At 35.3% G+C, this 26,375-nt stretch overlaps 1 protein-coding gene across 2 annotated transcripts; it reads left to right on the forward strand.

The window, feature by feature from the left end:
- The first annotated feature begins 5,159 nt into the window (after positions 1-5,159).
- MAPK15 (mitogen-activated protein kinase) lies at positions 5,160-25,781 on the forward strand. Of its 2 annotated transcripts, XM_012719675.3 has the most exons (11): positions 5,160-5,299; positions 5,407-5,486; positions 5,938-6,346; positions 6,471-6,598; positions 6,702-6,761; positions 7,794-7,943; positions 8,076-8,231; positions 8,628-8,839; positions 8,970-9,071; positions 9,219-9,379; positions 25,194-25,781. In XM_012719675.3, the coding sequence occupies exons 2-11, from the start codon at positions 5,460-5,462 to the stop codon at positions 25,604-25,606; spliced, it is 1,818 nt and encodes a 605-aa protein (XP_012575129.1). In that variant the 5' UTR covers positions 5,160-5,299; positions 5,407-5,459; the 3' UTR covers positions 25,607-25,781. The 2 variants fall into 2 exon arrangements, with proteins under 2 accessions (XP_012575129.1, XP_004513982.1); XM_004513925.4 differs by lacking the exon at positions 5,160-5,299 and having other exon boundaries at positions 5,320-5,486.
- The last annotated feature ends 594 nt before the right edge of the window (positions 25,782-26,375 follow it).

Consider the following 26,375-nt stretch of genomic DNA (forward strand, 5'->3'; position numbering starts at 1 on the left):
TTACCCATAACGCACTAGTTTGGTTTTTCCCCAAATCGATACATTTAACCCTAACAAATTCCTTCCCACACAACCACAGATAAGTCCCTAATGCAACTAGAAGTTTGGAAGGAGCCCTTACCTCAACGTTAGCTTTATCGTGCGTTTCCGGTACCGCGAGAAATTCCGGTAAAATCTCCGCTCGCAACGCCGCTTCCAAATTAGTTCACTAGCACCGTAGCGTGGTGGTGAGCAACTTTCCCTTCTATCTCTTCGAGAAATGAGGTTTGGATCTAGAAGAAACGGAGGGGTTTGTGTTTGGATCTCAAAATCCGTTTTTCTTCGTTTTCGAATCAAAGAGGAAAAGTGGAGTTGCGAAAACCTTGATCTAACTCCCACCCAACCTTGAGTTACTAGTTTTGAAGAAAAGAAAGCGACGAAAACGAAAATGGGAGAAAGGAGAAAAATGGGTCACGGTTAGAGGAAGAAGATGAAGTTTTGAAATTTTCCTTCCTTTCTTTTTCTTTCCTTTGTTTTTCCTTTCTTCCTTTTTCCTTCCTTCCTTTATATACTATTTTCTTTTCCTTTTCCTTCCTTCTAGTTTTCCTTTCTTTTTCCCTCCAAACAAACATATATAAATATAATAAATATAACTTAACAAATATCTCAAAATCTAGATATTTGTTAAATTACCGTTTCACCCGAAACACATTAAATTCTCCGTAAAGGATTCATCGCAGTTAAATTCAATTTATTTATCGACGAGAAATTTTAATTGGCATCAAAATATCTTTTTGATTATAAAACTCCAAAATATTATTAACTTTGGCTTAAAAGCCTCTGAGCCAAAATCTAAAATACACCAAAAATACATAAATGGTACTTTAAAATTATGGGTCTTACAATTGATGAGAAAAAATGTATACATGTGGTTATCAAATCTTTGAACTTGTGTGTTTTAAGGAAAACTAATGAATTGTGATTTCAAGTTTTTATATCTATACTTTAATTTTTAGAAAAGTTTGTATGATTTTAATTAAAGTTTCAAGTGTATTAAGTAAAGGTTAAAGTCATGAGTTATAAATTCTTTTTTTAAAAGATTCTAAGTTTCATGAATTAAAATACAAACTTTGTTGAAAAAAATACATTTTGAAAAGGATGAAAATATTTCAAAGAGTTAGAACTTTGAAACTAGAAAAAAATATTCATTGATATTTGTTTTCTATGATTATGTTGTTATGAGGTAAATACTTTGATTGAACTTTTAGTCCTCAGAAAAATATAGTGGATCGAACTTGTAGTTATTTGAGAGAAAAAATGAGTTATGGCAAATTTGAGAAAAAATTGTGGTTGTGTGAAAAATCTTGAGAAAAATAATTTAAAACATTTTGAATAATTGTTAGTGAATTAACTGAAAAATTAAAGGATGTTAATTTCTAAAAATATGTTTTATATGTTGAAAGTGTGTTGTGGATAATAATACTATTTGTCCTTACTCGTTGTAAACTCTTTTAAGAAAGGGTTCGTAAGGTAGTTTATGTTTCAGGGATTAATTTGACTAAGTCAAACACTATTTGATTGAAGGTGTCAACAACGAGATATTTCGTTGTGTTTGATTGTGATAGTGATAACTGTTGACAAAGTTATAATTAAGGTAATGACTCTTTCCAAATTTTTAGTTTGCACATAGGGACTTTATATGTGTGATTGATGTATGATTGATGTGTGAACATTTGATGATTAATATTGATGTGATGATGCATTTTTGACTGATAATACGTGTTGCTACATATTTTATTGAGGATAATATGTCTTGAATATGCTCTATGAAAAGTATAAAAAATTATTAGTGTGTAATGAGTATTAAATGATGAGTCTTTTAATAGCTACATTTACATAATGATTGTTGTGAAAGAGTCAAAGCATGCTCATGCATTTCATAATTAGTGTGATCGTGATAGGCCACAATGTTAGTGGTGACCGTGATGGGCCACGGTGTTAGTGGTGACTGTGATGGACCACGAGATGGTGTCATGAGTTGATTGGTTCATCTTATCCTTACGAGGAGTTTGTGATAGGCTGCACTCTAGTAAATCGTGCTGATATATGATAGATCGCATCTCGGTAATTAGTATTGTTCTATGAGAGGCAATACATTTATGATTTACGCCCCTCGATGAGGGTTTGGAAATTCCGGAATCATGTTCATTGGCATATAAACATTGCATTAGGGTGCTTGGTACACGAGTCATGTTTGTTACAATATGATATTTGTATATACATACTCTGTTATTGTTTGTTATCATGTCGTAATTGTTAAGTGTTATTGCTTGTCTTGATGACATGATTGTTAAATGTTATTTGTTAATTTTGGTTGGTGACCCTTTACATTATTATGGAAATTGGGCTTTCCCTCAAATGATACCAGAGTTCGTTCCACCAACTGTTATCTTGATGATAAAAACATCGTTAGACTTCCCTGACCGACATTCGCCGACTACTTGGGTATACGACCCCATCTCAAGCAGTGCTACTTATACGGGGAGGGTAGCGAGGACAAGTAGGAGAGTTGGGGCAGCATATCTCGTGGAGCTCTCTCACGAGAGGATCGATTATCCAGTACCCTCAGGATTGGTGATCGGGATGAATAAAGCATGGGAAGATGTAGAGGATACCTCAGTTAGAGTGGTTGGATCGGGGACTGGCGGGAGGATAAGGGGTCGATGCCAACGGGAAGCGATATTGCAAGATCGTCTAGGCAAGTCGAGCCAGAGCTTCCACTTCTGGTGAATGATCATCTACCGATTGTCATTGAGGTAGTGAGTTATTATGAGATTCTAGCGCCGCCGAAGCTACCTATCTCGTGGGTGGATCTGACTTCTAAGGAGACTGATCCTTCTATGGCTGATGAGGAGGAGGAACTTGTGCAGTGTGTGGAGGTCACCCTTGTTATTGTAGTTATTAGTGGATGATCTGATTAGCTTTTTGTTGTATAGAGTCTTAGTGTTGTTCTTTTGGTGGTTGTACTTATTTTGTTTTGGGATGAATGTATCTATGACCTAACTTGTCAGTTGACTTTTTGGTGGGTCCATGTTCCATTTTTTTGACGTGACCATGGAGGGATAATATTATTGGAGCAGTACTTTTGTGCAAGTGTTTGTCGAGAATACCCAGGGGTATGAGCGATGTTTAATAGGTCTCATAGTCTCGGTGTATTTTCTATTTGTATACTTTGGATTATTGTCCCAAAAACTATCTTAGGTTGTTGGTATTATATATGATGTAATTATTTATGACCCTTGTCGTTTTGTGTTACGATATATTATTTTATTAAGTTGTTTTAAAAAAAACACATTCACATTGTTAAAAATCGGGGTGTTATAAAGTTATTTTAAACTAGATATGATTTCTACCTTTACAAACTTCATTGATCTCGTTGTAAGGTCACAAAAATGGGAAATGGTGTTGAAGAAGAACAAAACAATGACAGTGAGAAGGAAAGTGAAGGAGCAAGAACGGTGGCGGCAAGAAGGAATGATGACGGCTAGGAAGGAAGTGAAAGGAATGATGGCATGGTTTTAGGGTTTGTTCAATTTCACTAACAACATTGGTTTGATTTTGTTATTTTGCATTTAATTTTATATATATATATATATATATATATATATATATATATATATATATTGGTAAAAAATTACTATTTTTGTATTATTTAATTTTAAATAAATTAATAAATTTATATTAGTAGATGTTTTCATAATAGAATTTATTTTGATTTATAAAAAATTAAATCAATAAACATATTTTATTTTTCAAATTATGAGAATATAGTAAAAAAAATTTGGGGTTGGTAGGAAAATCCGGAGGGACTTTAGCTACGGAAATTTTCAAGAATTTATCTATTAAGTATTATCTTAGGATTTTGTTGGGAAAAATTTTACGGGTAGGAATTTGTTGGTGTATAAGATTTGTTGCGAAGATATATTCGCAATAAAGTCTATAGAAAAAGAAAAGTTTTCTTGAAATTTTTCCTGCAAACGTTAATATGACGTAAATCTACAGCAAAATCCTCATGTATATTCTGCAGATTTTTCCTTTTATATTTTCGTGGATTCTTTCCGTAGGTAAGAAACTAATTTCTTGTAGTGAACTTTCCACTCAAACTGTTAATCTGTTTTGCTGAACAAATAAAATAAAAGAAAAACTACATGAAATATCTGGTTATGAATAAATTAAAAGCATAAATACATAATTGATCCAAGAATTACAAGACAACAATGTATCTAAATAATTTATAAAATTAGCTAAAAACAACAATAACTAAAATAAATAAATACTTAAAAACATTTACAATCACGCATATGATATGATGAAGAATTATATCTCTCCAACACCTTTTGTGAAGCAAATCATACAAGACTTGCACACATTTTACTGCAACATGATTAAAAAATTCGGTTTTGCAACTCAACAGAGCTCTATATAATGCTAATGAAACAGATTTCTCTAGAATTTTTAACACTTCAAAGGCAGTGGCACCATTAATTCCAACAGTGTCCTAAAACCAATTTGTCCCTTTCATCAAAAGCTTCCTTATATTGCCCAAGTGCTTTTAACCTAGAAACTCCCAACATATTTCCAAGTAAAATACCTTTCAAATGAAAAATTGACAGTGACTATTCAACATAAAATGGTATGGCAAGGTGATATTTCCAAGTTAAATTATGTGTAGATAATTATTTTTTTATCTCAATTTTGACAACAATTAATTCAATTAAAAGTTTATGATCAACGTAATTAATATTTTTAATCTCCTTCTCTACAACAATTTAAAAACACATATAATCTTAAAAATAAAGTAATAAAAATCTATCCACATAATTAATATTTTTAATCTCCTTCATATGCAAAACAGTTTATAACAATATTTTTTTTTTTAAATCTCAACTATTTCATATGTAATTTAATATATTTTAATAATTAATAATACAAATAAATATAACTTAAAAAAAAATTGACTTAAAATCTAAGGGAAAACTGAGTTAAAGGTCAAATGATAAAAGAATTATTTTTCCTTTATAATAATCCGACAATTCTCTGCCACCTTCTTCGGTTCACAAATCTGTTTCATTTATTTCTCTCTCTCTGGTCGGTTCTAGGTTCTCTCTCCTCTCCGCGCTCATATCCTCTGAACTGGAAGAGGGTTTGTGCTGCAACCTCTAGGGTTTGACCATAGCGGAAGGACCAACCTCGGAGCTTCGAATTCTTTACGCTATTGGTCAATTCGAAGCTTCGAGTTACATTAATCTATTCCAAATTGGTACTTCTCCGTATAATTTTGATACCTCACGGTTTTCGGAGTCTCATCAATGCGGGTATAGCTGTAATTTGAGAAATATTTTTCTTTCTGTTTGATCCATTTCCCAGAAATTAGGAAAAAAAACGAAAAGGAGTAACTAAGAGGAACAAAACTGAGAACAATGACGCAGAAAATTCAGCTCAAGAAGGTCTTTCTTATTCTCTCTCTAATTCAATAAACGATTATTACGTTATAATTTAAATTGAGACATTTGGTGGCAGAAAAGGAGGAACTTTTGAATATATAACCGTTGAAAATTTATGATTTTTCAGTTTTTTGTTTTCTTCCTATTTTTTGATTAGGTTTTATAAACCAGAAGCTTCTGTCTTGTGAACGTGTGTAATAATTATGCATCGGATAATTGAAATTTTTTATTGTGGTTAAATAATGTTTGACACACATATCAAACTTTACTGTTACTATGTTTACCTGTTATTGAGTATATCCTGTTTTTTTTAAAGTAATTATTTGCTAGTTTTTATGCTTTAGAATTCAAATAATTGAAATAAGCATTCCAGTCAATTATGATATCTTTCTAGAAAGGTTTCGAACTGACTGAATTGTACAGAACATGAAATTTTAGAGTTAATAACTTGCAGGACTCAAGAGAGTTGGAGTTTTTCACTGAGTATGGGGAAACCAACAGATACAAGATTCTTGAGATTATTGGAAAGGGTAGCTATGGAGTTGTTTGTGCAGCAATTGACACACATACTGGGGAAAAGGTTGCAATAAAGAAGATTGAGGATGCCTTTGAGCATATCTCTGATGCCATTAGAATCCTCCGAGAAGTCAAGTTGCTAAGACTTTTAAGACACCCTGATATTGTTGATATTAAAAGGATCATGTTGCCACCGTCAAAGAGAGAGTTTAAAGATATTTATGTGGTCTTTGAGCTCATGGAGTCTGATCTCCATCAAGTCATCAAAGCTAATGATGACTTGAGTCGTGAACACCATCAGTTTTTTCTTTATCAAATGCTTCGTGCATTGAAGTATATGCATTCGGGTATATGCCTGTCTTTCTTTTTCTTTTTCATTCTTTTGACTGGATTTGCATTCTTTGTGCTTTTCATTATTGCTGTAAAATTTTCCTTTAATCTGCTTCCAAATAAGCTTATGTTTCATTGCAGCTAATGTGTACCACAGAGATCTTAAGCCCAAGAATATATTGGCAAACTCAAACTGCAAACTCAAAGTCTGTGATTTTGGACTTGCAAGAGTTGCATTTAATGATGCCCCAACATCAATATTTTGGACGGTATGCAGTTTCATTTATATTGCAAGAGTATGACTTTTTTTTTATGTTTATGTAATCGGTTGCTAAAAGGTTTATCATCTCTTCATGTTGGTGCTTCTTGCAGGATTATGTTGCTACAAGATGGTATAGAGCCCCAGAGTTGTGTGGATCATTTTCTTCTAAGGTTAGTCTAGCTAGCCTAGGAGATGTATATTGCTAATCTTCCATGACATGATATGAGTATTGTTTGTCTTGACCTGTCTGGTATTATAATAGAGGAACAATAAATTTCATTGATAATAGATAATATGATTTCCTTCTGGTTCTGAGACTCTGAAAGACTTGCTATTGCTTAACATTATAAACTTTTAGGTTTGACTTATATTTGATAGAATGACATTGGCAGTGTTTGGCACACAAATGAAAAGGAGTGGAACTGTCTTTTCTGTTTTATTTTACTTGATTGTTGTAAACATTTAAATTATGGGTATTTCCATGCAATGTTTTTCATTAGGAGAGATTCTTAAAAAATACTGTGGTTTTAAGCTGGAGCTATGGAGTTGTGAGTGACAAGTCCATGTTTGATGCCGAGCCATGGAATATAAAATATTGCATGTTAATCAATCATGTAGCATTTTAGTTAAATATCGAGTAAAAATCTATGGAGTTGAGAGTGACATGTCTATGTTCTATGCTGAGCCATGCATTATAAAATATTGCATGTTTGTTAATCAAGCATCATTTTAGTTAAATATTAGTAAAAATCTATGGAGTTGAAAGTGACATGTCCATGTTCGATGCCAGGCAATGGAATATGAAATATTATATAATTGGTAACCAATCAAATAGCATTTTAGTTCAAATTGCTTGCCATGAATTTATCTTAGGCTGCTGATCAATCTGACTATCTGGCTAGGCTATATTTATTGCAATTCTCTTCAACTTCACTTGCATCCCTGAGTTGCCTTTCCATCATCTTTTATTCTTTTGTAGAGCAATACATTATTTTCTTGTAACAAGTTAAAGCTTAGTAAGCTTTAGCTTGAGGGGGAGTGTTAGAATATTATAAAATATCTTATAATGTCTATTATATTATATTAGAGTATCTTGAGTTATTTTCTAAGATCAAATTATTATTATAGAAATATCTTCATTATTATTATAATTTGTTCCTGATTTAGGATTGAGTCTATGTTTCTCTAATATTTGCTTGCAGTACACACCAGCAATTGATATATGGAGCATTGGATGCATTTTTGCTGAGGTGCTGTTGGGAAAGCCATTGTTTCCTGGTAAAAGTGTTGTGCATCAGTTAGATTTGATTACTGACCTTCTTGGGACACCATTGCCTGAAACTATTACAGGAGTATGGACTTCTCTTACCTTATTCATCACCTCTCTCATTTGATTTAATTTGTATGTAGTTTTTAATGTTCTATTTCCTGAAACCATATTTCTATTTAACTAGTATTTGACATTTCCTTTGTAAATTTTGTAGGTTAGAAACGACAATGCAAGGAAGTACTTGGCGGGAATGCGGAAGAAGCTTCCTGTGCCATTTGAACAGAAATTCCCAAATGCGGATCCGTTGGCACTTCGTCTTTTGCAAAGGCTTCTTGCATTTGATCCAAAGAATCGGCCAACTGCCGAAGAGGTATATGTTTATCTACAATGTCATGTGTTACCTCAAGACCCCATCTAGGTAGTATTACCTCTGGGCTCATATATAAGCAAAACTAACCAATTGCACACTAATTAGGAATGTTTGTTATCATAATTTGTTTTCAATCGTGTAATAAAAAATATAATTGAATTCACTAAACTACCAATTCTCTTCATTTAATTTTCCTTAAAACTTGTTTCATGAGAACATTAATTATAGAGTATTTTTTGAATAATAACATTAAATATGACGTAGTTCGTTAAAATTTGCTTATATTTGAGTCCAGAAGTGCGAGTATCTATAAGTGTATGTCCAGTATTATCCTTCAAAAGTTGTCTTTTCTTCATTATTTACCTGACAGAATCTATGCTGCCTATCTGTTGGCAGGCACTGGCTGACCCTTACTTCAAAGGTTTGGCAAAGGTTGAGAGGGAACCTTCATGTAAGCCAATTTCAAAATTGGAATTTGAGTTCGAGAGGAGACGGATAACAAAGGACGATGTTAGAGAACTTATATATCGTGAAATACTGGAATATCATCCTCAACTATTCAAAGATTACATGAATGGAACTGAAGGCGCCAATTTCCTCTATCCTAGGTCAATATAAACTTCTATTGATTGATTATACTCTATCCCTGTTTCCTTTATTGCTGATGTTATTATTGATGCATGGGTAATGTATGTTTATATTCAATGCATATTATTTACGCATATATGCTCCTTGCAGTGCAATAGATCAATTAAGAAAGCAATTTGCTTACCTTGAGGAAAATGATGGTAAAAGTGGGTCAGTGCTTCCTCCTGAAAGAAAGCATGTCTCTCTTCCAAGGTAAGATCAAAGAGAACCAACACATGGCGGGCTATCCTGTGCTGTATTTAACTTGCTGGTCATTGTTGTTTTCACGACAAGTTGAATTTGTCAGAATTTTATAGCGAAATATTTTTGGTGGTTATGCTAACCATTCCTCTTTTGCAGGTCCACTGTTTACTCTGGTTCAATTCTTCCCAGTAACCAGCGAACCCCTGCTTTGTATGAGAAAAAGAAAATGGTAGAAGAGACATCTAAGAGTTGGGGAGCAGCAGGAGAAAATTCTAGAAATCAATTAAGGGGTGTACAACCTCCACCACGGGTGCCAGGTAAAGAAGTTTATTTTATTTCATTTTTTGAAAAAAAAATAGAAGTTAAGACTATAATATGGTATTTGTTTACGATATAAGGAGGGAGGACCAGAGTGAATACTGAATGATTTAATTTAAGCAATACATGTACATAGAAGGAAGAAATGTCATCCTTCTCAAATAGCTACAAAAATAGTTAAAGGAAACTGAAATGAAAATTAGCTCAGAAAAGCTCATCAGCCCCTCTGCAATTTTGTATCCTCCCTATTTGCAGAATTGATTTAGGATGATTTGTTCAATTTTTTTTCTCTATCATATTTGATAATTATTATGTCATATGAGAATGTTCCAGACCCTAAGTTCCTTCACCAGAGAATAATATCTCCTAACCTCCTAACAGAATAATCATGAATTAATGATTCACTTCCCCACACTCCTCTCCATCAATTCCCCACACTCCTCTCCATCAAATACTCCTCTACCCCTCTATCCGATCACATGGGTCCGTATGCCACTTCACTAACCAACTTATCTTTCCCTCTCACTGGCCCCACTTTGTTTCTCCTAGAGTAGACCTTCCAAACAATAGGCTTCTGTTTAGTAAGGCCCACATCGGTCACAATACCAAACACATAATTCAAGTCTCTATCACTGCCCTCCTCTGCAGCAACAGCCTTGGCCTCAAGGCTGAATTGGGGAAATTGACTCTTCAGCAAGGTTAATCCCAGATACCTAGGTACCCAAGGTCAAAATCCTGCATAGACCTTTTCATTGGTACCCAATACCTAGGTAGTTAATCCCAGATGGCGGTGCATGCGGCCAACCCGGGAAACTGGGATAGCGGGTTGCAGGAAACTGGGATGACCTCTACATGAATAATACTATATAAACATGCATAATTAAACAATGTATCAAACTCATAGTCTAAATCAAAACATACATTTAGATACCAAATAGTCTTAATCAAAATATAGATTTAGATACCAAATATCATCATGTTCTTCAACATAGTAAAGTAATAAAATTAACAAAATATTAAAACTAAAATGCATGTTGTAGGAATCAAAAATCATCATCATCTTCAACATAGTTTTCTTCCTCTTCTTCCTCCTCCTCTTCCCCATCAACTTCAATATATTCTTCGTTCTCCTCCTCCTCCTCATCATGTTCAACATAAATAGGTTCAACTTCTTCAACATCTTCTTCTACCACCACTTCTTTTGATATTGCTTCTTGTGCTATTGCCCTAGATGCACTTGCAGCTGCCTTTTCTTTTGCTGCCTGCCTAGTGTAGACCTCCCACCAATAAGGAATCATTCTCAATTTCTGGTTTGCTATAAAAATACTTCGGATTTAGGTAGTAGCATGCAGCATGCAATGGATGATGAAGTTGACATTTCCACCTTTCATTAATGATTGCAAATACATCTATGTACTTGCTTGCTTGTTAATTGAAAGCTTTTCGAATATCCTCCTTGGCCTTGATCGTTGCTGCATATATATATATCCCATTGCAGGTTTTTTTTCATTATCAACAAGTCTTAACATTTGTGCAAGAGGTCCCATAACCTTAAGAGTGTAGATGATATCATTCCAAAATGATGTCAAAAGTACAATACGAGTTGCCTTCTTTCCCTTAGGATCATTAGTTGCCTTGGACTTCAACCATTCTTCTGAAGTGAACATCTTTCTAAGGTTGATTTTTTGTTTATGCAATCTTTGCGAAGTAAGAAATGTGGTAGCAAACCTCGTGACTCCATGTCTAACCAATTCAACATTGCCAATGTTCTTCCTCATTATGTTCAACGCCAATGTGTGGTCATAAATGAAGCCGACAAGACTAATCCCATTTCGAATAACCGCTTTAACCTTTGCAATCTTTCCAATATCTTCTAACATCAGGTCTAGACAATGTGCAGCACACGGAGTCCAAAACAAGTGTGGTCTCTTGGCAGTTAGTAGTTTACCAGCCAATACATAATTACTTCCATTATCAGTAACCACCTGCACAATATTTTGCTCACCAATCTCCTCAACAAAATTGTCCAATAGCTCAAATATCTTAATCCCAGTCTTCATGTAAGCAGAAGCATCAATACTCTTCACAAACATTGTTCATGCTGTGGAATTCATTAAGAAATTTATCAAAGTCCTATTCTTTCTGTCTGTCCAACCGTTTGACATAATTGAACATCCGTATTTTGCGCGATGCAATTGATGACCATTCAACAAAGCGTTTGTATATTCCAACTCTTTTTCAAGGAGTGGAACTCTCAACTCATGATAGCTTAGAGGTTTCAAATGAAGACCGTAGTTTCCAACTGCTACCAACATCAACTTGAAGCTTTTCGATCTTGCAACATTGAAAGCAATGCTGTTTGTGTAAAAAAAACTAGCAATGTAATGTACCGTTCTTGCTCTTGCTTCTTTGTCACAAGCATCATTTATGCTTGTTTGTCTCTTGTCTTTCCCCAATTTGTGTTCTATTTTTTTCATGAACATTAGATCCAAGGGACCTTTTGTCTTCTTAGCAGTCGGTAAAGGGGCTTCAATTGCCCTTTTTCCACTTCGAATCCTCCTTATTTCAGCTACATCGTAGTTAACATCATCGCCAATTTGAACTTCTATCTCATTGTATATTCCATCTTTTAGTGCTTGTTTCTCATCATAATCTGTTTGCAACGATAGCTTACAATCTGGTGGTATTTTTCTGCAGCTTTTTACGTCTCCCTTTAGTCCTAATTGATGTTGTCTTGCTCCAGTAATTCCTTCGGTAGTTTCAACTTGACAGAAATCACATGTCACTCTCTTCCTATTATTCTTGTCCTTTACACTATTAAACTGCCATGCTAGGTCAACATTATCACCGGTTGGTTTAAACATTACAGGAGCATAACTATTACTTTGTGGAGTAGCAGATGATGTTGTCATGACTGTTTGCATAATAAGCAGAGATAGAAAGGAAGTAGAAAAAATCAGAGATAAGTAACAAAAACAAATTAAATTAAGTTAAATTAACAGAAGAAAACAGTAAGAAAAAAAAGAAGTAAAAACAATGAAAAAAGAAAAGAAAAAAAAAGAATGAAGTAACAAAAAGAGTTGAAGAAAAAAGAAAAAATTAAATTAAAAGAAATAAAACAAAAGTAAAAAAAAAGAATGAAAAACAAAAGAAAAAAAAAGTAAAAAAAAAAGAATGAAAAAGAAAAAAAAATTAAATTAAAAAAATAACAGAATAAAAATAACAAAAAAAAGAAGTAAAAAAAATTAATTTTAAAAAAAGAACAGAAAAATAAAATTAAAAAGGAACAGAGAAGTAAAAAAAAAAAATGAAAAGGAACAGTGAAATAAAATTAAAAAGGAACAGTGAAATAAAATTAAAAAGGAACAGAGACGTAAAAAAATAAAAATAAAAAGGAACTTAAAAAGAAAAATAGAAGTAAAATTAAAAAGGAACAGAGAAGTAAAAAAAAAAAAAGGAACAGAGAAATAACAAAAAAAAAAGAAGTAAGAAAAATTTAAAAAGGAACAAAGAAATAAAATAAAATTAAAAAAGAACTTGAGATGAGATGAGATGAGGAAAGGAGCGAAGAACGCTGGAGGAAGGAAAGGAGCGAAGAACGCAGTGAATGATGAGGAAAAGAGCGATGAGGAAGGAGGAGGAAGGTGGATCTCTAAAATCTGAATGGCTTATTACCAAAATTACCTCTAAAATGTTTTAAAATTTAGGGGTAAATTTCGTTTTTCACGAAAAAAAAAGATTTTCCAGATTTTTTCACGTTTTTTAGGGTTTTCAAACCCGCGACCCGGAACGCGACCCGTAACGCGACCCGCGAACGCGCCTAGGTCGCGTGCGACCCCTCTTCTCTCAGCGCCACCGTGACCATGTCGTTCGCCGCTCTGCTCCAGCGCGATCCCGCCGCGAACTGGCGCTATTGACTACCTTGCCCAATACAAATTCCCAGCCACCCTCTGATATGTCCTTAAGAAGCCAAAATGACCCCCCTGTTGGAGTAGAGTAAAATTTCTGCAGTACAAGAGGTGTACAAGCTGATTTGGAAGCCAAAACAACCTGTTTTTGTAGAGCAATATCCTTTTATGCAAACTGAAACCGAGGTGGGCATTCGGTAGGATTTTATACCTTCTATCACCTTTCTCAACTCCTCATCTTCTCCTACTTCTTGTTGCACTTGCAACCAAATAGGAAATGCAATGATACTCTTCAACTCACCTTTGTCAAACATCCTGGACAAGGAATCACCTTTCTTGTTCTCTGTGCCCGGTTTATACACTACCTCGAATTGATAGCCTAGAAGCTTAGCAATCCAATTTTGTTGATCAACCTTCGTTATTCGTTGTTGCAGCAAATGTTTGAGACTCTTTTGATTTGAGTAGACCCCAAATTTCCTTCCTAAGAGATGAGGCCTCCAATGTTGCACCGCCAATACAAAGGCCATGAATTATTTCTCATATGCTGATTTTGCAAAGTTATTTTTTGACAAGGGCTTACTAAAAAATGCGTTTGGTCTCTTCTTTGTATCAAAGCGGCCACTACTCCCCTTCCAGACGCGTCACATTCAATCTCAATTGGTTGTGTAAAATCTATAGGACCGGCCCGAGGGTATGGCCACTAAAGCAACCGCTTTGGTCCTCCATGAAAAATAAATTTTTTACTTTATCATAAGGCCTCAAAAACAAACTTTACTTAATAAAAAGGCCTCAAATTTTAATATTTTTAAAATTAAAACATATAAATCTTTTCTAAATTTAATATTGTCTCGACAATATTAAATCAATTGAAAATGAAATATTACATGACATCAATTATATTAACTTAGTGATGTCATGTTAAAATTTAGAAAATTCGCTTTAGACCTCATATTAAAATTCGTTTTAGGCCTCCAAATGTGTTGGGCCAGCCGAAGTAATGACTACCGCCCTAATATTAGACTATCAGTGCCAAATTTAAAATCTGATATTGATAGTCATTACCTTCTTCAACTCTTCAAAGGCCTGCAAGGCCTGCTCTCCCCACTTGATGCCACCCTTCTTGGTTAATTTTGTCAAAGGTTTAGCTATTTTTCCACATCCTTTGATAAACTTTCTATAGTACTCAGTCAACCCCAAGAATCCTCTAACTCCTTTCGCATTATGTGGGGAATTAGCCATTTCACCACACTCCTTATTTTATCCAGGTCCACTGCTACCTCTTTTACTACACTTTTTCTAATTAGCCACAAACTCCCTTTCTTGTAACACCTCAAGAACTTGAGTCAAGTGTTGCACATGATCATCTCATGCTCTACTGTAGATCAAGATGTTATAAAAAAAGACCAAGATAAACCTTTTAAAAAAAATGGTTTGAACACTTGATTCATCGTCGCATGAAATGTGGCCCGTGCATTCCTCAACCCGAATGGCATTACAAAAAATTCATAGCGACCCTCATGTGTTTGAAACGCTGTTTTGTGTGCATCCTCATCCTTCACCCTTATTTGGTGGTAACCAAACTTTGAATCAATCTTAGAAAAGTATCCAACACCATGCAATTCATCCAACAACTCCTCAAGAACCGGAATGGGATACTTGTTCGGTATGGTGACTTTGTCTAGTTCCCAATAATCCACACACATTCTCCTCGTCTCATCCTTCTTTTTAACCAACATTACCGGGCTAGAAAACGAACTAGAGCTATGCCTAATGATACCTTGTTTCAACATACTCTATACTTGCTTTTCTATCTCATTGTGGTGATACAGGTACCAATATGGCCTCACACTAATCGGAGCACCTTTTTGCAGCTCAATGGAATGTACTGTCTTTTTTAGTTGGTAATCCCTCCAATTCCCTGAACACCATTGGAAAACGACCTAACACCTGCTATAGTTTGAGTAATCTTATGCTTCAATTGATGATCTAGAGTAAATGGCTCATCACAAAACATAATAAATGCTTTGTCAAGTTATCGGCCATTTTCGATGCATTAAGACTCCACATTACCTTGTTAAATCTAGGCTTAGCACTCTGGTTTTGCACATGGGTATTGTTATTCACCTTTGGCTTGTTTGAAATGGGTTAAGATCTGAAATGTCGTGTGTTATTTGGGATTTAGAGTTACCCAGGAATCGACCATAAAATTATGGGTTGAGAGCAAATCTTGACCTAGGATTGATGGGTTTTGGAAAAGCAACTTACGAACATCCTTATCCAACGACTTCTCTATTTTGTTAACATTAACTGCTTGCTGAACACATCTTAGTCCGCATCAAAATGAGATTTATCCGAAACTCATCTTGTGATTTCACATAGTCTTCGTCATCGAGCACCATCGAATCATAGAAAAATGGGGTTGAATCAGTGGGTTTCCGCTGGTTCGTGACCGTGGATTTCGATCTTAGGATTTGTGGATTGTAAATGGAAGGTCGTTGGGAAACTCCATAAATCCCTTGTTGTCGTGGTTGCAAACGATTTCTACCCAAAGCTTTGATTTCATTTAAGCTTGCCAGGAAATAGTCGAAAGTGTTACTCATTTTTTCTTCCGTTTTAGCATACTGGTGTAGCATTCGAAGGTGTAATGCCTCAATTTGCATTTGATTGGGCTCGACATCTTCCATGATTAAGCACCAGGACGATGGTCTGATACCAATTGAGAGATGAATTTGGATTCTAGGGATTACGCTGATAAAATCCAATGCTCAATCTTAGGAAAATCAATGGTCGAATGAGCTCCAATGATAAAGAGTAAATGTAGAATATTAGAGAGAATTTTCTTAGAGAAGAAGATAAGTTTTTGTTAAAATATGAGTTACCTTAATTCAAGACAATTGGCCTAGCTATATAGCTAAGTCATTTACAAAATGACCTAATGGAATTCTCAAAAATTAGGGTAAAATATTTTTATTGAATTGAAATATGCTGACAATACATCATATGTATATATATATATATATATATATATATATATATAAGACTATTAAGATAAATAAGGACGACATGATCTCTGTGGGAGTTTTGAAGGCAAGGATACTAGAAGGTAAATGATTTGAGATACAAAGCACTTAATACTGGTTCTCTCCTAAATTTCTTGGGAACCTCTTTTTGAAATAACATAGCTCGAGGTTGATCTAACACATACCCATTTTACCTTTTAGTAATCCCGTTTTGTTGGGGTGTTTTAACACAGGTGGACTCATGAATAATGCCCTCTTTTTCACAGAAAGAATTAAGTCCATGATTAAAGTAATCTTTGACATTATCAGACCCATTCCTCTTACTACTTACTCCAAATTGATATTTTATCATGGCGAAGAACTGTAGAAACACATAAGTCATTTCAAATTTTTGTTTTAGTAAATACACCTAAGTAACCCGAGTACAATCATCAATAATGGTTACAAACTAATGTACATTTGATATATTTGGAACATTGGAAAGACCCACAAATCTGTATGAATTTAATAAAACGAAAAAGTACTTATTTGATTATTGATTGGAAAAGGTATACGCTTGTGTTTAGCAAGCTCACACACTTCATAGTGAAGACTCTATACATCTAATTCTTTAAAACAAAGGAAATAATTTCTTAATGACTCTAAATGAAGGGTGACCAAGGCGACAGTGGTACAGAAGAACCTTCTCCTTGATGGTTTTTATTGATTCTGAAAAAAATGAGTTATTGTTTTTGAGTAAGTCCAAAAGAAAATGAAAACTTACCTGAATGTGGCAAAGAACAAGTACCTGCGAGCTTCTCCAAACTAGTCACTACCTTATTAATTCCTTGTACTTTCTTCTTACCAAGGATTTGCACTTTAACTTGAGTCCCACCAAAAATCATAGGCTTTATCTTGCTCAATATACTCCTTGAGTAATCTTCTGAACATGTGGCTTTTATAACTCTCTAATGATTCAACTCCATCCTAAAATCTCCTTCGCAGTGCTGAGGAACATGCAAGTGTCATTGATTTTTGAGATCATTGCATTCCATAACCAAGCCATGGTCATAGAATATTCTTTATCCCATTTCTTAAATTTGAGATCTTTTTCTTTGGGGGGTTCATCCTATGTAGTCAATAGCGGCGTCGCAGCTGCAATCACGGCGGTGTGTCATGTTGTGGTGGCTCTGTGCTATGCGAAACAGTGTTGCAGCGCAATTTAGGGTTGCGGCTATAGCGACGTTCTTCGCGGCGCAATCGCGAAGAAGATGAGGAAGAAACACGAAAAAGAAGGCCACATCAGTTTTTTAAGAGCACAAAGACTAAAATACCCTCGATTTTAATGAGCTTAGAGTCTAAAATGTCCTCACTTTACTTTTACTAGCGCAAAGTCTAAAATCCCCTTGATTTTTGTCTTTTTATTTCCAGGTAACTTTTTACTGGAATTTTCATGACCATTCTTCTCCAAACATTACAAATGCAGTGCTCTGCTTGTGGAAACCTATGAAATTTCTTCTTAGCGACTGCCTTCCCTGTTCCTTTCTTTCCCACGACTGATTCTTCTCAAGAAAGTTTTCCTTATCTCTGCGCCAATGTTCCCCTCTTCTCTTAAACCATTTGTCTCCTCTCTATTCCTTCCATCTTGTCGACCATTGTTCTGCTATGTTTTTCAGTTTCTGTGCTAACAGTCCCCAATTATGGTATCATCTTAGTTCTTTCCATCTCCCTTGTTTTTCTGTTTCTGATTTGGTGATTAGTTTTAAATATGTTGTTTAGTTTTGTGCATTAATCTAATTTTTTAGCCGTGATATGCGTATGGTTGAAAGTGCTTGTAATGTTTTTCTAGACTTCGACGTAGTGGCCATACTGCTACCCACTACTCCGCTATAGCGTTTTGGAAGACGGCCGCTACACTACGCTATATGCTACTGACTGACTACATAGGGTTCATCTGTTAAGTGTTCCGCCAAATCCCACAACTTCAACATGGTATCTAGAGCCTATTTCGATCCTCCTTGAACAATACCGCCTCTATTCTGCTGCCGAGTTCCCAACAGTTAGGGAATATAATCATAATTTCTCTTTTCCAACATTCCGACACGTTTCACTCGTTTTCCGTTCAATTCGCTACTGCCGCCGCTGCCACTATTACCGGAAAATTTCCGCTAACAGTGTCGTCATCTCCAGATCAGGCCAGGTCCGAAAGCGCGTCGCCAAAAGCCGTCACACGCGCTCTCATGCACTGCTAATCTCTCATGCAAGTAGATATGCCGCCGCCGTCTGCTGCTGCCTGCGGTCGCTGCTGGAAAAGTTTTCCGACACAACTACTTCCATTGTGTGCAGAATCTCCCAATCTACACAACCCATATTTTTTTAGGTCAAAAGTTGCTCCACACACGCTCATGTGCCTCCAAGATCCTCCGTGTTCATCTCACGCGCCGCCACCAACTGCCTCGAGCTCAGGCGCGTCTGTCTGTCTTCCAGCATAATACTTCAGTCGTCTAGATTGAGTTTTCCTTCCTGGTTTCAGATTTGTTTTAAGTTTTTTCTTTCAAGCCACATGCATACAGCTTGACAATTTATCCCAGATACAATTTATATTCATAGAGATATCTTAGAATATCTCTCATTATTATTATGATATATTCCTGATTTAGGATTGAGTCTATGTTTCTTTATAAATAGAGATTAATATTGAGTGTTTTGTAATCAAGTTAGCATAAAACTATTATCAATAGTATTCAAACCCTTATTATTTCTTCTCCTCATTTTCTCTAAAATTCCACAACTTCAACAAAGATAAATAAGGAAAATATATTTAGTACTCTGATACGACCAAATCCCTATAATTGAGGGATATTTTTTAATAATAAAACAAAAACAGTTTTTGATAGAAATATTATAAAATCCTTTTCACTCACAAATGATAACTCACCAAAATGTAAATATCAAACAAAAAATCAACCACCCTTTGATAATTTCCTGTAACAGAGAGCATGTCACATATTTGCTTCTTGATATGAGGTTGCTTACGACAGTGGGTGGGGTTTTATCTTCTTTAACATCTGAGAAGAGAATTTTACCATTCTTGATGTTTGCTTGGGGTTTCAAAGCTTGTTTCTTGGAGGAGCTAGTTGATTTAGTCATGGTATTATCAACATTGCTGGATTCAATGCTTATGGATTTTCAATGCTTATGGTAGTATCAACATTGCTGGATTTTCAATGCTTATGGATTTTCAATGCTTATCGTGTTATCAACATTGCTGAATTAGTCATGGGACCCTGGGAAATTCAATGCTTATGGATTTTGCTGGAGGAATTCTCCCACAATCTACAGTTTTCTGAAATTTGTATATGATAGAGATAAGAATTGGGTGCAGTTTATGTCCAGATTTAGTGCCTAGAGCGAAACATAAGACCGTGGTATTGATAGGACACCTAGACCCAATCGAAGTAAGCCCAGTTCTAGAAGGTTGCTGATGAAGTGTGAAGAGGAGTTAGTTAGGATATTCCCTAATTTCAGGGAGTTTCTGTTATAGTCTTGTTATAAGTAGGAGAGTGGGGAAGTTAGAAAGAGCATTTAGAAATATTGTTAGAAAATAATTAGGAGATAATTCTCTGGTTAGGAGCTCTGATTTAGGAGTACTTAGAACTCTGGTTTAGTTTGTTTTTTGCATTTTCAGATTTTCAAAATTGTAAGAGCTTCGAAGCTCATAGATATCAATCAATGGAACTTTATTTCCTTATCTTGAAATTCTGGTTTCTATCAGTTGTTCCATTCATTTTTGTGAACAACTTCAGCCACTTACTCTCCATCTTTCAGCAAGCTGTGCAGTGAAGAATTACGGGCTTCTGTTAAGGATTTTATCTCCTATAATTCTACTATTCCGCATTCCTCGGGAAACTCAGCACCACGTTATCCTAATCAAATGTAACCTTGCCAAACTCTCTCATCTATGCTGCTGCCAATATCAACACATGCATTTACCTAAGTTGTGAAGTTTCCCAACTGGACTTCTAAGTTTTTGCACATGCCTAATGTAGTATACCTAATGTAGTAACCCTATGGCCATATCCCAACTTCACATCCAACACCGCAATCTGCTCCACCACCAACCCCAAAGCCGTTGCCACCTTTGGGTTTGTGAAACAATGACTCACACCACTATCAACTAACACCCGAATGTGGAACCCCTTCAATTTTGCCTTCCAACCTCATAGTGGCTGGTTGCTTCCTTGCTTTCACCATCTATGTCAATTCTAACATCTCCAACGCATTACATTCAATCATCACATCCTCTTCTTCCTCCTGCTCTTCTGAGTAAGGCCAATGGCGAGAGTGGTTAAAAAATGAATGATTACCGTGGAAAAGAGAAACTATGATCATATTTCCAAACTGTTGGGAACTCGAACACAAATTGTTCAAGGAGGATCGAAATAGGTTCCAGATACCATGTTGAAGTTGTGAGATTCTAGAGAAAAGGAGAGAAAATAATAAAAGCTTTAATATTATTGATAATAGCTTTATGCTGACTTGATACAAAAGACTCAATATTAATCTCTATTTATAGAGATACAATAGACTCAATTTTAAATAAGTATCAAATCATAATAATGAGGGATATTTTAGAATATCTCTATAATTATAAATTGATCTTATGAAATAACTTAAGATACACAATATTATATAAAAGATATTATAAGATATTTTTTAATATTCTAAGAGCTTGTACTGATGAGAATGTTCCAAAGACTAAGCTCCTACTCCAGAGAATAATATATCCTAACCTCCTAACAGAATAATCATGAATCAATGATTCACTCCCCCACACTCATCTCCATCAAATACTCCTCTAACTGAATCACATGGGTCTTAGTGCCACCTCATGAACAAACTTCTCTTTCCCTCTCACTGTCCCTGCAACACCCCGATTTTTAACAGCGCGAGTGTATTTTTTTTTTAAAACAAAATTCATAAAACAAAGAAATAAAGAAATAAATACTTTTGGATAAATATTTAAGTCGTAACACAACGAAAAAAGTCAACAAATATTTACAAGCAGCGGAATAGTTTTTGAAACAAAAATCCAAAGTATTTCAACATCAAAATGCACCAGGGCTATGAGGCCTATCAGACATAGCTCATACCCCTAGGATATTCTCGGCAGACACCTATACAAAAGCACTGCCCCAAGAATTTTAACTCCCCCACGTCACATCAAAAAGTGGTACATGGACCCATCAAAATAAAAGTCTAGTTGACAATATGAGGTATATGTACAGTCTTCCAAATTGAAATAAATCCATACACCAAAGAAAGACATCTATCCCCTATACAACCCCATCTAATCAGATCATGATTCAAAAAAACTATACAACCCGGGTGATCTCCACGCGCCCCGCAAGATCCTTCTGACACAGCACCGGTCAGATATGTCTAACTACGTGTCAATCTCTAGGGTACTACTCGGTAGGACGATCCTGGTTCTCATATGAGGGCAAAACCCAAATTTCCACAATAATTGTAAAGGTCACCAACCGAAATTAACAAATATTACTTAGCATTTTAATTTTAAATGCACAAAATAACTTTTATCTTAACATACTTGAAAGGGTTTTCATATGTCAAACATGCATAAACAAGTTGAAAAATGAAGTTTTTAACAAAACTGCACTGTCGTATTCGAATACAACATCCTTGTATTCGAATACAATGCTATTTCATAAGTCAGTAGCAAAACAACACATCTGTAGTCGACTACGAGACAGGATGTCAGTAGCAAAAACAGCACCACTGTATTCGAATACAACATTCTTGTAGTCGAATACAGTGCTGTTTCTGAAGTCAGTAGCCAAATCAGGACATCTGTATTCGAATACAACCTTCTTGTATTCTAATACACATTAGAAAAAGTGCAGAAATCAATTTTGAAACGTTTCGAAAAGGTTTTGCAATCAATCAACACTTACAACAAATCCAAAACAATCACATTTAGCAATTAAGGCACAATCACAACAACTACTGAGTATACACACGCAATCATAACATTAAATCAAACATGACTCGCGTGCCACGCACCCTAATGCAATGCGTATATGACCAAATGCACGGACTCGGAATTCCAAACCAAACCCTCCTCGAAGGGGCGTAAATCATAATTGTACCGTCTATCACAGGCCTTGTACTAAATTACCGAGGTGCCACCCATCACGGGTCAGCACGATTTACTAAAAACGTAAATCGTAAATGTACCGCCTATCACAGGTCAGTAGTACTATTTACCGAGGTGCCACCCATCACGGGTCAGCACGATTTACAAAAATGTGCAGTCTATCGCGAACCTTCACGACGCGATAATCCCCACAAGGATAAGATGAACCAACATATCACATGGAATCATCTCGTGGCCCATCCGGTCGCCGTGTACTATGAAATGTATGAGCATACTCTGACTCTTTCCACAACAATCATTAAGTAAATGCAGCTATTAAAAGATTCCCCATTTTTAATACTCATTTAACACTAATGATTTTTCAAATACTACACAGAGCATACTCAAACATATTCTCAAATTCAATCCACAATTCACACCAAATCATATCAATTCATTTTTCCACAAAATCCACACATAAAACACATCTCAAAAATTCATAATATTAATTATGAACACATCAATCACAACAAACATAAATCATTACAAACCACACTTCAAAACACACCGAAAACAAATTCCACTAATTCACACATAATCGAATTAAATTTATTTTCCACAAGTTCACACCTCAAATACATGAAATTTCTTTTCCACAATCTCACATATAAGGTCCTAAATGCAAACTAAAAGTTTGGAAGGAGCCCTTACCTCAACGGTAGCTTTAACGAGCGATTACGGTACCGTGATTAATTCCGATAAAATCTCCGCTCGCGTCGTCGCTTCAAAGTTGGTTCACTAGCACCATAGCGAGAAGATGAACAACTTTCCCTTCTATCTCTTCGCGAAATAAAGCTTAGATCTAGAAGAAATGTGGAGGTTTGCGTTTGACGCTTTTGAAATCACCAACACCGTTTTTCTTCGTTTTCGAATCTGAGAAGAAGAATGAAGCTGAGAAATTCTTTGCTTTCTCACCCACCAAGCCTTGGGTTTCTTTTCTTGAAGCAAAAGGAAGCAAATAAGATGGAGAAGAAGAAAGAACGAGAATGGGTTCGCGAGACAGGGAGGAAACGTTTTCGTTTTCTTCTTTTTCTGTTTTCCTTTGTTTTTCCTTTCTTTCTTTTTCTTTCATTTCCTTTTCTTTCTTTTTCCTTTTCTTTCTTTCTTTATATATATATATAACAAATATCTAAAAAAAATATCTAGATATTTATCAGAATTACCATTTCACCCATAACTTCTCAAACCACTTTTTCATAAAAATATCTTCTGTCGCCGCAATTCAATTGGCAGATGAATTTTTCTGTGAAACGCTGCATCTCAGAAAATTTTCTTTTCGACAAAAGATTCTCCGTAAATAAATAGAATTATTCTTCGACGAATAAATTTAATCGGGGCTCCAAAAAATATATTTCTGACATTAAACTCACAAAATATCAATAACTTGGCTAAAAAGCCTCAAAGTTCAGTACCAAAACACATAAATTAGAATTTAAAACTATGGGTCTTACAGACCCCACCTTGTTTTTCCTAGAGCAGACCTTCCAAACAATAGGCTTCTGTTTAGTAAGGCCCACATCAGTCAAATACCAGGTCTCTATCAGGAACACCTCTGGGTCATTTGTCCAACATCAACCCAGGATATGTATAGCGAGGTCCGAATAAGTTTTGGCACTCCTCATCACCTTTAATATAATGCGCCATACTATACTACCCAATCAACCCCTCAGATAAAAATAATCAGAAACAAAGGGTTCATATGTCAAGCAATGGGCTCTGTACTTGGTTACTTTGTGGTGTTATCCTGCTGATTATTTTGTCCTTACAATCCTTAATACCCCATTCAGTAAAAAACTGTCCATTCTTAATGAATTGGGATTGAGTATTTTTCTTTGAAGGAACCAGCTTTCCTGCAGTGAAAATGGGGACCATGTGGCTGGAGGCTAGCTGTACTGCTGCTGGTATTAGTTCAGCAATTAGACTTTGTTCGTTGATAAAAAATGTCATTGAAAAACAGAGCATTTAACCTGGTAGGATGGTCCTATGTTTCATGCATAAGTCATTATGTTTCCAGGTATGAGATCCAGGAGGAAGCTGATTTCAGTGCCATAAATACCAATTCTTTAAAAAGAAATTACACATAGAAAGGTAATGAGATTATAATCCTTTTTCCTTCCAAAAATCAAGTGGATGGAAAGATCATATTCTTATTGCGATCTGAAGTGGTTGAAACTAACTGCTAAGAAACACAAGGAAAATTTCAGATCTTCCAAGAAGCCCCACAATGTACAATTATTTAATTGAGCTGTGAAAAGTGTAGCATATTAGGAGAAAGAGCCACGACGGTGTGCATTTTATATAGCATATCAACAAGAAGCCTGATCCCTCTAGATTTTGGGTATATTTTGAAGAAAACTACATTCTCTAATGTGCATTTTTGACATGTGTATGTATTTGCGTGTTAGAGCTTTGGAGGATGGTAATTTCCTTTTACTATTATTTTCCTTAGATGACGTACTGATAATTTGTGTTGGATTTAGCTCATTAAAAGTGAACAATTCATTTTAGAGGATATTCTAATATGTTCATGATTTTATATGAATCTTCGCACCACAGATGAAATTACTGACTTTACCATCTAAAATAAATTTATTGCCGGAACAAGAAGCTGAATATGTTATTTATGTTGCTGTTTTATTTCTATATTTATGTACAACAATGCTGAACAGTTTTTCTTTTCTTGCCACAGCTAAACCAGGGAGAGTTGTAGGCCCAGTTCTACACTATGAAGATGAGAGAATCACAAAATCCTCTAACGACCCAAGGATAGTTATCCAAAATACTACTCAAGCAGTCTCGAGCCGTGATGCCTTTCAAACCCATCCCCCAAACACAAAGACTACTTCAGGTATACACAAGGAACAAGGCAAGAATGAATTCCCATCCCTGCAGTCCAACTTACATGCCACAGCAACCACTGATTTGAACAATAACCCATATCGCCGGCGAGTCATTAACAATAACCTAAACGATCCTGTAACAACTATTGATGCAAAAATGCTGCAGGCACAATCCCATCTTGGTGTAGTTGGTGCTGCAGCAGTAGCTGTTGCCACGCACAGTCACAGGTATTCAAGAGGCATTCAGTATGGGTTGTTCTAGGCTTTTGGAGGTCATGTTAGTGAAACCTTCTATGCTAGTACAGCCCAGAGTTGGAGTGAAGGAGGGCTATTAATCTTAGAAGGGTTTAGGTTTTCATTATTTACTTCAGATTACCATCCTTGTAATTATACGTACAACATTCAATTGATTAATAAAGAAAATTAATTGTTTCTCACCTTGTTTCAACGGTCGTTGCTTGCCAAGTGTGTTGCTGCTTGGATTATCTGACTGTATACATTCTAGATCTGGCTTTTTTACATTAAGAAATCCCAAGCAAAATGTAATTTTCTTTTCCTTTGCTTGACTTTTTTCTGTATATTTGATAGGAATATCGGGCATAAGATTAGTGAAAGGCCCAAACCTGTTGCGTGGAGAATATATGTCCATGACGGTAAAAAAGAGAAGAATTATTCTAGTAATGACAAGGTAGAGGAACTTTTTTAATTCTATGAATTTCAGTTACACATAGGGGAATAAATTGGTAATGGCAGTGGAGCATTGCTCATGTATAATTATTGTTATCATTGTATTAAGATAATATTTTTTCTGGAGGAGCTTGTTAGAACACACTTGGGAATTGATTGGTATTGGAATTGGAAGAGAGAAAGTAAAACATGAATGTTCTGATAAATGAAGATTGATCAATCACACTCAAGAATGTTCTTAGTGTTAGAAATTTTATATCAAGTAGTTTTAATAGAAGCACTTCAACTAACTAACTACTTTTTTTTAACAACCTCTAAACCACCCTAATTGAATTACAAACATA

Source organism: Cicer arietinum, chromosome 7 (assembly GCF_000331145.2).
Source record: "Cicer arietinum cultivar CDC Frontier isolate Library 1 chromosome 7, Cicar.CDCFrontier_v2.0, whole genome shotgun sequence".
In the NCBI taxonomy this organism is placed as follows: domain Eukaryota; kingdom Viridiplantae; phylum Streptophyta; class Magnoliopsida; order Fabales; family Fabaceae; genus Cicer; species Cicer arietinum.

What these genes read in the sequence shown, in the direction of transcription:
- MAPK15 (XM_012719675.3), top strand. Translation starts at nt 5,460, where the DNA reads ATGACGCAGAAAATTCAGCTCAAGAAG. An exon ending in TGCCTGAAACTATTACAGGA is followed by an intron (nt 7,944 to 8,075) that starts GTATGGACTTCT and finishes TAAATTTTGTAG; the next exon opens with GTTAGAAACGACAATGCAAG. An exon ending in GCCAATTTCCTCTATCCTAG is followed by an intron (nt 8,840 to 8,969) that starts GTCAATATAAAC and finishes TGCTCCTTGCAG; the next exon opens with TGCAATAGATCAATTAAGAA.